The sequence below is a fragment of the Gossypium hirsutum genome, chromosome D11 (assembly GCF_007990345.1).
Source record: "Gossypium hirsutum isolate 1008001.06 chromosome D11, Gossypium_hirsutum_v2.1, whole genome shotgun sequence".
Classification (NCBI taxonomy): Eukaryota; Viridiplantae; Streptophyta; class Magnoliopsida; order Malvales; family Malvaceae; genus Gossypium; species Gossypium hirsutum.
Window position 1 is genome coordinate 49344968 of NC_053447.1, and position 13697 is coordinate 49358664.

A 13697-nucleotide genomic window follows, 5' to 3' on the forward strand; every position below is an offset into this window, starting at 1 on the left:
TATTTACTTAATTTCAAAAAATTAATTCCATCTAGAGGCCTAAAATATAACTCTTTTCAAGAGTTATCATAGAGAAAGACACAAGTTTTTCATCCGATCTACTACGCAAGTAGAACTTTGACTGGAGTCCAACTTAATTACATGATAACTGAAAAAAAAATCTTTGCTGTATTTTTTACTTTTGAAAAGTTCCTTTCATATCTTATTGGTACAAGAGCCATAGTTTTTATTGATCACGCGACCATCAAATACTTGTGAAGAAAGATGCTAAACCGAGGTTGATTCGGTGGTTACTCTTACTCCAAGAACTTGACATTGAGATCCAAGACAGAAAAGGAATTGAAAATCATGTAGTTAACCATCTGTCGAGGTTGGAACAAAACAAGGTAACTCATTCACTTGTTCCTATTAATGGAAATTTTCCAGATGAGCATATTTTCAAGGTAAGTCGAATTCATGAAACTCATTGGTTTGTCAATTTTGCAAATTATTTAGCATGTTGAATAATGCCTCTTGGAATGACATACTAGCAAAGGAAGAAATTCCTTCATGATAGTAGATATTATTTCTAGGAGGAGCCATTTTCTGTTTAAGCAATGTGTAAATAATATAATTAGGAAGTGCATAGCTAGAAAGTGACATTGATGAGATCCTATACCATTGCCATTCATCTCCAAGTGGGGGACATTTTTGTTGTTCCCTAACAGCCTTTGGATGTATTAGCATCCAGAGTGTGAATACTGCAATAAAATATAGAGTTATGAGGTGGTATCTGCAAGTATGAGGGTCGAGTTGTAATATAGATTTTACAACGAAGTAAGTGAGTACTCCGAGGATTGTACCCAATGGAGGCGAATACTAAATCAATCTTAACTTAAACAATTAAAGACCTAATTAATACTTTAAGTTAGTTATAGTATGAGAGTAAAATAACAAATATTGTTTTAAGGTTTTTAAATTAATAAAATATCATAAAAGAATTAGAATTGTAAGAGATAGAGATAAATAAAGTGAATCAAATATGAAGATAGGTGATTAGCTCGCTTTAGCAATCTTAATCAACTATTGTCTCAGGTTCTTCGTCAATCAACTATCGTCTCAGGTTCTTCGTCAATTAACTAGTCGCTACTCTAGCAGGATATTTCGATCTTCCACTAACATAATGATTCAACAAGAACTATTTATCTTCCGACCTCATAGTCCAGACTGGCTTGGGGTAAAGATGCTCATGAATGGGCAATACCAAATTTGCGTTAATTCCCACCTTGATGACTTCACAGGGTTGTCAGGCCTAGGGCTTGTTTCATGTTCTTCCTTTCCCAAATAGTTGATCCATTGAATAACCCTATAAAATAGTTAAAAGGTCATGCATCCACTCGTTAATCCCCCATAGAAGGATTAGTTCTTCTTGGCTTTCATAAACATGTAATAGATGGAAGAATTAAGCATAGGGAATGGATTGAAATAGAGAGTTTAAGAAAAGCCTAATTGATATTGATGATAAGCGCAAATCCACAATAGTTGATATTCTTTATAACTTAGAACTCTTGGAAGAAACAAATAACAAATAAACTAAAACTATGAAAACCTAAAGAAAGTAAGAAAACATAAATTAAACCTAAAAAAAGCATCTAAGATAATGGAGTTTGTCCATTGTGTGTTCCAAAGAAGCCTATTTACAGCCTTTAGGTAGCCGTCATCCTTAACCCTAGGTTAGCTGGCGTTCTCTAGAATTAAGTTCGATTGTACAAATCAAAACGCCCCTATTTCATGTTTTATTCTCGTCACAAAGTCGATGTCGCAACATACAAGGTCCTGTGTCAAGACATAGCAACCAGTATGCTCCCCTGCAGTCATCTTCAAGGGTATGTTGCGACATCCTCAACTTGTGTCGTGACACCTTTAGCCTGTGTCATGACATTTAAGGTAGTTTCTTACTTTCTCCATTTTGTTCTCCATGTTGCAACATCGGATCTCTCATGTTGCAACATAGGGTCCAGTATTGGTCCAAATTACCTTCTAATGGTGTCCTGTACACTCACAAAGTATGTTAGATTTCCTTTAGGCCTCATTCAACCTTAAGGTTAATAAAAGACTCAATGTGCACATTTTATTAGATGTAAGTAAAAATAAAAAAACTTATTTAAAACATAACAAAAATACTTGTATTCAAGCTCCTTAAATGTGAAAACTAGTTTAATCTACTACATTGAATTATGACAAATTAAACTCCCCCACACTTAAGTCATTGCTTGTCCTCAAGCAACATAAACAAAGATGGCAAATAAAAATGACGACCCTTGAGCCAATATGATACAAGTATTGATTTAAGAGTATATGACTTATTCATTTCATGCTTACTAACAATTTCAACATGATGAGTAATCGACTTACCACTTTTGATCACAAACATCTAAGTTTAGTGCGTTACAAAATATACAAGTATTAAGGTTGTCACATATAAGAATCCATCAAAAAATCATACAAGTACTTTGATTATCCATACAGATAGTCGTTTCTGTGAATGTTTAGTATGATGTCTATTCATGTATAAGAATACTTAGGTCACATAGGGCTTTTTGGCTTGTAATGTTCTGAGGCTTAGGACAGGTATGGAATTCAAAAACAATAAGCATCAAAAGGTTACAAATATGAAAATAGTTTGACACATTGTATTGATCCCTATTCTTCCCCATTTAGTGTCCCTTACCCGCTCACTGCCTCATTTCTCATTCTCTTACCTTCCTTGTCTCTCCATCTATAGGAAGTCATAGCTTGACTTAGTAACTATGGCTAGCCTTATGAGATTTTATGCACTAATGAATAAGTTTTTCTTTCTTTTGAGACTTTGTGACTTTTCTCTTTTTCAATACATCTCACTCACGAATTTTTTTTACTAGTTTAAGACTTTTTCTACTCGTACCAATTCTCTTTTTGGATGTCTTTTTGTTTCGCACATTAGGCTAACTTATAGTTCCTATATCACACTAATCTTTCCCATTTCACTCTAGTACTAAAAACTCAATCGTGATGTATCTACTTAACCCTCAATACGTATGGCCAAACATCTATAATCATGTAATACAAGACCAAAGAAAAATGGCTTATATAAATTAACATTTTCAGGCTCTGGGTTTGTAATGTGGTTCATCAAGAAGTGTCAAAAGGCTCAAAATTGGTACGGAAGGTGAAGTATTAATAGGATAACTTTTTGGCTTTGGATGTGTTCGAAACAATCCCTTAGGTCATCCCTAAATATCTCATTATGCACAAATTTAATCAACCAAACAAACACAAATTCAACCATTTATCATTCATACTAGCATGCTTGTTTCCTTCTATTTTCTATATCACTTGGTACAAGTGATAACTTAATATTTATTTACAATCTAACATATAGAACTTTAGTAATCTAATAATAAAAAATTTAAAATCTCCTATCATCATGCAAAATGTATTCATAAACACAAGAAACCTATGTACATGCTCCTAACCAATCACTTTGTATTTCTACAAGCTCAAGCACACTAAAAGACAAAAAAAACCAGAGAAAATGTAAAAATTTGAAACAAATTTTTGATGTTCCACCCCTACACTTTAGTTGACTCATTGTCCTCAATGCGTAGCCCAATAATAGATAAGGAAGAAAGTTACTCGATTAATCGTAGTCGCTCTAATTGCTAATGGTGGGTGCTTCCTGATTTGATCATGTTAGCTCGAATTGTTTGTGTCTCCTTCATGTTGGGTTCCTATATAGAAAATTAAAAAAAAATGCAACAAAACAAAAAATCTACTTATTAGTCCTACTCCTACAAAGTCTAAGTTAAATTTATCCAATAATTAATACAAGTCTTTAAAATGAAATAAAGAAAAACTGTTCAATCCTCCTCTGAACCATCGGGGGGATGGGAACGCCTCTTCTCTATAGGGGCTTTCCCTTTTCCTTTGAAATATGTTTTGTGGGAGCTCCCACCCATTGACGTCGTATTGTGAGTTGGGCTTTGTATGATAGGCCCTTTTGTTGTAAAAAATTGTGGCTAAAATGTCACTTTGTACTCGTCCTCCATTCCAAGGTATTCCTGAGCAGTAGTTTCCTCCTCAAGGTTAACCCCGTCATCCTGATGAGTTAGATTCAGCCTAAACATATCCGAGGGATAATTTGGAGCTCGTAGCACATTCATTCTTGTGAATTCTTAGAGTATTATTCCTTTCTCCTACATCTATTGAATAATTCCATCTAGTTTTGCATCTATGTCTCCGTGAGCTCCCTTTCTAACCTTTGGGTAATCTTTCTATTTGAGTGGTGTTGGTACATCCATTTTCTTCTTCCTCCTTTGATTCCATTTATCTACTTCTTTTGAAGCTCGAAATATTGGGTTTATAAGGTATCTCTGATGATACTTCTTGTTGGTTTCATAAATTTCTTGTTTTCACTCATTAGCACCTTTGCTTGGCGACATAGAGCTGTTACGAGATGGGGGAAGAAAATTCCAACTTTTTAGCTTTGCATGCACCGTTTCATCTCTCGAAAGATCTAGCGCCCTACATAATTTTTTTTGCTGCATGATACCATATAATAAGACAACTTGAAACACATTAACATTAGAAACATCCAATGCGGGTGCAATTCTAGTGCCAATGAATTGCATCCACACTTTAGCAACATGAAACGTAATGGCTTGATTAAAATTTATGGGAAGCTCAGTGTTTGGCCTGTAGTTCCAACTACCCTTGCCCTATGTTAAATATTTTATAACGTCTTCCACGTCAATATTGTGAAATTTGTTTAAATCCGTATTATCAATAAAATCTTTTTCATAAAATAAGATGTTATAAAATTTAAAGATATCATTAAGGGAAATTGGAACGTCTTCCCCTCACACTTCAACATCAGTTATTACAGCATTATAACCTCGTTTAATCATTTGGTCCTTAAGGGATGCATAGAATTCCTGAACAACAGATATATTTGCATTATTTATCAGAGTAACACAAAATTGCTCCCATTGATGATAACAGAACAAAGCTCAAATTTCTTTGTAGTTCATTAAGGGTTTGAACCCTCATTCTTGAATTAAAGGTCTCCATTGCGACTCCAAAAATTATTTTTCCATATTGGTATTATGGAATCGAATGGGGTCAAAAACACGTAGAGTTTCTAGGATAGGAGGAATATTATAATATTTTCAATAAAGGTATAAACAATAATTAATAAAACAGTAAAAGATTGAAAATACTTGAACCTCAACTTTTGTTGGACTTGTGTGCACTTCCCTATTTGTTTTTTTGTTGACAATTCCTTCCAATGTATCTTATTAAAATTTGGAATGAGGGATTAGAAACATAAGGTTTGAGGAGAAGAGGGGTTTTAGAGGTTAAGGGTTTTAGAGAGGTTTTTAGAGGAGTAGATGTTTAGAATAGAGTTAGATTAAGTTAGAGGGATAGGTTTATGTTTAAAAAGGGTGTCTTTAGGGTTAAAATTTGAGTAAAATAATGGTTATGCCACCGGGTTGCGCAATCGAGTTGGGTCAATCCTGTAGAAAATTGCATCGATGTTGTGACATAGGGGTTCCATGTCATGACATCCTATGCAGACTACCTATGTCGTGATATAAGGGTTCGATATCTCAACACAGCCTATAATTTTTTAAATTATGAGAAAATTATCTTCTATGTCACGAAACAGGTAAGTGATGTCGCAACATTAGGTTGATTAATGAACTACTTGATTACTGTCCTTGATGTTGCAACATAGATGTGTCACGACGTTGACCTTATTTTCCACATTTTTGGTCCTTCAGCATGTTGCAAACGTCTGTTAGACCCATTTTTAACCTACCTATAACATGTTAACAATTTTTTTAGTAGAATATGTAGTCAATAAATTTTGTAATGATCAATTAGTAGAACAAGTTAGGTTATTTTACCGGACTTATCCATCAGGTCAATCAATATGCACTGATGGGCACCCTATAATTTATTTCTATCTGTGTTAGTCCAACACCCATCATGCCATTCTACTCGTCAACGGTTGTCTCTTTCCCTAAATTTACCCTTCTATCTTGCTTGAAAGACCGAAAAATCTTATCGCAGGTTGTAATTATTGGTGATTGATGAAGCCATATGCCCACATAACTATTTTACTCAATATTCAACAATTGTATTTTGAGAGAATTTTAAAAATCGCGTCTCACAACTGTTGCCTATGAGGTTTCTGTCTTTTTCATCGATCAGGTATGACTTTCCAAGAGAACTTAGTGATACGCTTGGTAGAGGAATTGAGGAAAAATATGGTATTGTGCACTGAAGTTTCGTCTCTATGGGGGTTTTTTTACTTCATTCATTAGCATGTAGATAATTCTCTTTCTTGGTTTTTGGAGGAATCAAACATTTTGTAATGGCCATAACTTGAGGTTTGTACACACCGACCGTTCGATCTGACAATAACTTGCTATATAATCATAAGTTCTATCAATATATATTTTCCCACTCCTGAATCTATAAACTTCTGAATCGATAAACATTTTTCTATTAACTCAGTCCTAATTATCATCATCTTTGTTGGTCGGTCTTTGTTATACTATTATTGTGGTTTAGCTTTGTCAATATCACCAGACAATTCTGAGACTTTGTTTCTCTAATCTATTTGATTATTCAATCCACTGTCCATTTCCTTTGTTTCTCTGAAGTTCCATTTAAGTCTTCTAAATATTTTTCCATCAGCTGGAAGGGATAATAATTTAAAGAATCTCCTTTTTCATAACAACCTATGATGACATTCTCCTCTCTGCATAATTTAGGACTTGGCACCTCTTGGTACCTTTCTGATGGCATATTATTGTGGTTGTTATCATATTGGGAACGAATTGGGGTTTCTCTTTGGAGTTGACTTAATTCGAGCATGAGTTATCTTTGATTTTATTGGATCTCTCAATCTTCATAGACTCCTTCATAAATATCTTCATCATAATCGAACCACATATAATAGAAATTATCCATGACTTTGTGCTAAGTGATTGTTTTATGCCTAAAATAAAAAAATGTTAGAAGTTTTAATTAACAAAATAAATTAAAAGTTGTAATTATAACCTACAAATTTCCTAATTATTCTTTAGAATGCAAAAATTAAAATCAATCTAGTGACGTTGCTTCCCTAGAAACAATGCCAACAACTTGACCGTCTCCGAGCGTACTAACATCCAAAGTGTGAATAATGCTATAAAATATAGACTTATGAGGCAGTATTCACAATTACAACTGTCAGTCACGTGGGTGACCTGGGTTCAATTCCTGGCAACGACGCCAAGACTTGTTGTATGTAAATATGTAATGCAAATGTGCACGTCGATTCAAGTAATATAATGATGAGGGAGTATCGTATCCATAGGGATCAAAAATTTATTAGAATTAGTAAGTATTATTATAGATTTAACTAATGAAACTGTGCAAAACAAACACAATGTAAATTGATGAAGGGAATTAATGAATGAACTAAACAATATCAATTATAAATGAAAAATGACAAAGCAATTTAAATGTCATGGAAATTCACAAAGAATAAGTAGAGAGTATTTCTGTTGTTGAATGATAAAAGTTGGAATTACTCAGGGAATATTTTCATAACATAATAATGCCATGGCAAAATTTTGATTAAATTACTGCCCAGAGAATTACTACTGCAATCTACTTCTTTCAAGTGTTAGACTTTAGCTATTATCCTGAGTCTTTGTACGTATAGAAAACCCGTGAATGATAACCACACTAATGTTCATCACCTGTACAGATCGTAACTTCGATGTCTAGACTGCTGCGAATATTCTTTCAAGTACTGTCCTGTATCAATCAATTAATATTTTGATGTATTTAATCCTTTCAGATTGAGATCCATCTAAGAACATAACATGCAGTCAAATATGTCGAGAGCTTTCATGCATGCATTCAAAATAAACTTGAATCGATTGAAACAATGTTTTTAATCGAAATCATATCATTGGGATTACCGATAATTCAATATTCACCCAAATAATTCCAACCCAAATATAATTAGCTAATGGGTTGGACAATGAAATCCGACATTCAATCATTCATCAACATTCTTTAAGTTTTACGAATCACATAAATTAAAACCAAGAAAAACAAAACAAAGGCAAAACTGCAGGAATTTCTTGCTACACTCCAGCTTCTTCTCAAGATTTTATGCAAAACCTAGGGTAGATTTCTCTTCCCATTCTTTGCATCTGTGATCTCCTCTTTTTAGTTGCTACCCTCTCATTCTCTTCTAAATTTTCCACAGTTTCTCCACAGGATTCTATTGTAGAGAGAGTGACCACTCTCTTTCTTTTCTCTTCCCCTGACAATTCGTGTGTGTTTCTTTTCTTCTCTCTCCTCCTTTTATAGGGTAGATCCATCCCTCTCAGCATACATATTTTTCTCCTCTTTTTTAGGATGATTTATCTAGTACACATACAGCTAGTTGAGAGTGACGTGGAATGAGTGTTGTGCTATCATCTTAGAATTGCCATGAAATTTTTATTGGCAATCTATCCCACCATTTTCCATGGCAATGTTTCACCTCCCTCATTCTCTTTTCCATCTTCGTGCTTCTTTCATCCTACCTGTCTACCACCAAAGACTACCAAACCTCTTTCCAGCAATTAAAAGTAACATAAATTTACAGTTAAAACATAATCCAAGCTTTAGTGTGTAATGATCTAGTAATAATTCTAAAATGAAAACATATTTTCTTAATTACAATCATATACCTCAGTTTAGAGACATGAAATATAGCTCTTTTCAAGAGTTATCAATACTCTAAGGATTGTACCCAAGGGAGGCAAATACTAAATCAATCAACCTAAACAATTAAAGACCTAACTAATACTTTAAGATAGTTATAGTACGAGATTAAAATAAGAAATATTATTTTAGGGTTTTTAAATTAATAAAATAACATAAAAAAATTAAAATTGCAAGACATAAACAGAAATAAAGTGAATCAAATCTGAAGATGGGTGATTAGCTCGCTTCACCTATCTCAATCAATTTTCGTCTCGGGTTCTTCGTCAATCAACTAGTTGTTACCCTAGCAGGATCTTTTGATCCTCCACTAACATAACGAGTCAGCAAGAACTACTTACCTTTTGACCTCAGCAAGAACTACTTACCTTTTGACCTCATAGTCTAGATTAGCTTGGGGTAAAGGTGTTCAAGAATAGGCAATACCAATTTTGGGTTAATTCCCACATTGGTGACTTCCCAGGGTTGCCAGACCTGGGGTTTGTTTCACATTCTTCCTTTCCCAAACAGTTGATCCGTTTAATAACCCAAAGCAGTTAAAAGATTATGCTTCCACTCAGTAATCGCCCATAGATGGATTAGTTCCTCATGGCTTTCATAAATAACATGGAATATATGGAAGAATTAAGCATAGGGAATGGACTGAAATAAAGAGTTTAAGAAAAGCCTGATTGATATTTATAATAAGTGAAATCCACAACAGTTGATCTTCTTTATAACTCAGAACTCTTGAAAGAAACAAAGAACAAGTAACCTAAACTATGAAATCCTAAAAAAAGCAAGAAAACAAAACTTAAACTTAAAGAGAGAATATAAACTAATGCGTTGTGTTCATAATGTGTGCCAAAGGAGCCTATTTATAGTCGTCATCCTTAAACCTAGGTTAGCTGATGTTCCCAAGTTTCAAGTTCGATTGTACAGACCAAAATTCCCCTACTTCCTGGGAATTTAATTTGATGTAATCTTTCGAGAATGTTTTTAAGTAGCCTAAAAGGAATTACTATTTTAATTATTATTTTCAACTTTAATTTTATGATTTTATGTTCAATAAGAGGGTCAAGTTTAATTTTTCAATACAGGTAATAATTGCAGTTTGAGCTCGAGGCCCAGATTAGTGAACAAGAGGAAAATACCCAATATGTGCTTCCCTTAAAATTCCTATAAAACCCTAGTTTTGCCACTACTTCTTTTCCCTCTATGCCTTGTCACCCATGCAATCTCTTTAGCTAAATTTTTGCAAAATATTTGTCCTAATTGACCATTATAAAAACCCTTTAACAGCACCTCAACTTTCACAACACTTAGTCCATTAGCCCTAAATTCTTACCTATATTTTTCTTCCTTTAGCTGTCGGCCTCAAAGCTCCAAAATTTTTTCTTTTTCTTTTTCCTTTCTATTTTAATTGTCACACCTCCTCCTTGTCGCAACGAAATTTTTCTCTCCTTCTGTTGCAACTCTATTGCCACAACAACCTTCTTGCCGGTTTATCTTTGCCATCTCCTTACAAATTAGTCATGTCTCGAAAGAGAATTAGATCCTCAAAGACTATTGCTGAAAATCCAATTCTGGTTCAAGATGAGGAAGAAAGGGAAATATTTGATTCCATCTTCAAAAATCAACCCAAGATGCTAGAAAAAGGTTTCAACTTGGAGAGCAATGACAAGATGCTTGTGCATTTTTTAATTTAAAAAAATAATTGAGGCCTTAAATTGGAATCAAATTTGTGATGCATGATCACTGCTCAAAGAGGAATTAGTACGAGAATTCTATCACAATTTAACTGTGTGAGACACTTCTGAAGTTATTGTTCATAAAAAGAAGGTACCTGATAGCACTAGAAAGATATAGGTTTTCCCCCTTACTTATTGGTTAAATTGTTCCCATTTAGTTACCCTTAGCATACATTTTAGCATTTTCAGTTTAGTAAATTGCATTTTATAAATCAGTAAATCCTAGCCTATTTTATCCTTACTTTTGCTATCTTATTGCATTAATGTCGTTGCATGAGTTAATTCTAAATTCCGTCCAAAATTTTTGCCGCACCTGACAACTGTCTAGATAACAACTAGAATTTTATGAGCTGTCCAATCTAGTATAACCAACCTGTACATTCAAAGACAAAATAATTTTGGGGAAAAGACACCTTTACTGTGAAAGAGGACATAAAATGTGGACGTGAGAATAAAATGGGGCTTCTTGAGTTTTTTTTTCTCCATCATCATCTTCATCATCCTACCTTAAAGCTTGCGACCATGGCAGCTAAAGCCTCTCACGGGTGAGCCAACGTGAAAACCAGACACAGACTAGCTTCTGATGAGGAGACCTAAATGCAGGACAAGAGGTAATAGAAAGATTCAGTCGAGTTGTCTGGGAATAGTATTGTCCACTTGATTCTTTCTTATTTCTTTCTAAATGTTGGTGATTAATCTTTTTTTTCTAACTGTATGAAATTACTGATGAATTCTTGGTGAAGTGTTACCCTATTCAATCATACTTTTCTTGTTTAATCTTGGGATTTGAATATTTTTTAACACAGAAGTGTTATTGCAATCACTGACATGAAAGAGCCCGTACTTGGTTTTCTAGACTACCTGTCTGATCAATTACTTCTTGGGATACACTAGCAATAATTTTTTTTACGATTTAACCCACCGACAATGAATGCTCGTCTTTGAAATGATATTGCTACTTATCATTAGCTAGATGATGAAAATCTTCACACCACACGAGAATGTTATAAATATTTTCTTCGACGTTGTCCCGTGCACAGCATTCAACCAGAAACGCAAATTGAGATTTTTTATAATGGGCTGAATTCACATACATGGAATATTGTTGACACATCAGCCAATGGACGTCTGCTAGATTGTACTTATAATGATGTTGTGAGAATTCTTCAAAGAATTGCTAAGAATGATTATCAATACCCTAACTCCAAAGCTGCACGAGTAAACACTACTCCAGGAGTTATTGAATTGGATGCAATAGCTGCACTTTCAAGTTTATTCTCTCACAAACATGATTAAAAATATGCAAGGGACTAGTGGAGTTGCACCAATACAAGTCGCTCAGCAAGTTGACGTTCCTACTTTTTCTTGTAAGATTTGTAGTTACAACTATAGCTATGAAGATTGTCCATAACATGCAAAGAATGCTTCTTATATTAGTAACATTCGTAACAATTCTTATAGTAATCCTTACAACAACTTTGTACACAACCAACCATTTTGGGGAACTCAGAATGCTAGACAAAATGTTACGACATTCAAATATGAGAACACATCTACTCAGGGAAATTATAATCCTAGGCAAGGGAACTACAATCAACAGCAGAAAAACTACAATCAACACACTCAGATGCATCTAGACCAAAATCTGATACAGCCACAACACTCTTCAATACCAAATCAACATGTTCAAGGACATTGACAATAACAACTCTTGAGGAGATAATGCAGGAGCATATTACTCGCATGAAAGTTATCGTACAAGGGAATTCATCTTCCATTCGAGTATTGAAGGCACAATTAGGACAACTTGCTTCAAATCTGAATACTCGTCCACTAGGTTCATTACCTAATGACACGGAAAATCCTAGTCCAAGGGGGAAAGAACATTGTATTGATATCACTTTTAGGAGTGATAAACAAACTAGCTAACCATTTCTAGATTCTATTGTAGCACCCCACGATACGGATGGAGTGATCACTAGCGAGAAGGTTGAATTCAAAGAATTTGTAGATGCATCAGACAAAGAAGTTCCATAAATTGTCACTCATATGCCTAATGTTAGACCTTCAAAACTGTCGACGCAATCAAAGATATTGCCGCAAGTAGATATATCTCTACCTTTACCCTTCACACAAAGATTTAGGAAGAATGAGCATGACAAGTAGTATCAGCAGTTTTTGGACACACTGAAGCAACTGCAGATCAACATTCTTTTAGTGGACACTCTAGTATAAATTTTGAGTGATGGGAAATTTATGAAAGAACTCTTGTCTAAGAAGAATAAGCTTATTGATATTGAAACTATTGCACTCACAGAAGGCTGTAGTGCTATTTTAACCAACAAGTTGCCCCTTAAATTGAAAGATCCTGGGAGCTTTACCATCCTATGTTCAACTGGTAATCATTATTTGGGTAAGGCTTTATGCGACTTGGGAGCTAGCATTAAACTAATGCCACTATCTACTTTCAAAAAGTTTGGAATTGATCACATGAAATCTACTACAGTGACATTACAACTAGTCGATCAATCCTTGGCTCAACCTGAAGGGCAAATAAAAGACGTCTTAGTTTATGTCGATAAATTTATTTTTATGGCTGATTTTATCATACTTGATTACGAGGTAGACAAGGAGGTTCCCATAATCTTGGAACGACCATTTTTAGCCACTAGCCAAACTCTGATTGATGTCTATAAAGGTGAACTAACCATGCAGGTTAATGATAAGCGAGTCACCTTCAGTGTTTTTGAATCTATTCAATGCAATGACAAAGAAAAATGCCATACTGTTGATGTGTTAGATGATCTAATTGAGGAAAAATACAATGACCAAAGCATAATACTTTCTGAAGAGTTTGTAGTGACATCTGATGTCGAATTCTTAGAATATTGTGATAGCATGGTTGAAGCTAATAATCTTGAACTCAAGCATGGATGATAGCTTGAATCCTTAGACCTAGCCAACAAAACAACCCCAATTTTCAAACCATCTATTAAAGAAGCTCGTACTCTAGAATTGAAACCACTACCTCCTCATCTTAAATATGTCTTTCTAGGTGATCACAATACTCTCCCAATTATTTTTTTGCAACACTAGTGTAACTCAATAAGAGAAATTGGTCAATATTCTCAAGCAACATAAATGAGCTATTGCTTGGAGTATTACCAATAT

The 13697-nt window shown here is 34.3% G+C and overlaps 1 protein-coding gene across 1 annotated transcript; it reads left to right on the forward strand.

Moving 5' to 3' along the window:
* Positions 1-12782: 12782 nt before the first annotated feature.
* LOC107948057 (uncharacterized) lies at positions 12783-13463 on the forward strand. Its single transcript, XM_041104313.1, has one exon. It carries the CDS (start codon positions 12783-12785, stop codon positions 13461-13463), a length of 681 nt encoding a protein of 226 aa, XP_040960247.1.
* The last annotated feature ends 234 nt before the right edge of the window (positions 13464-13697 follow it).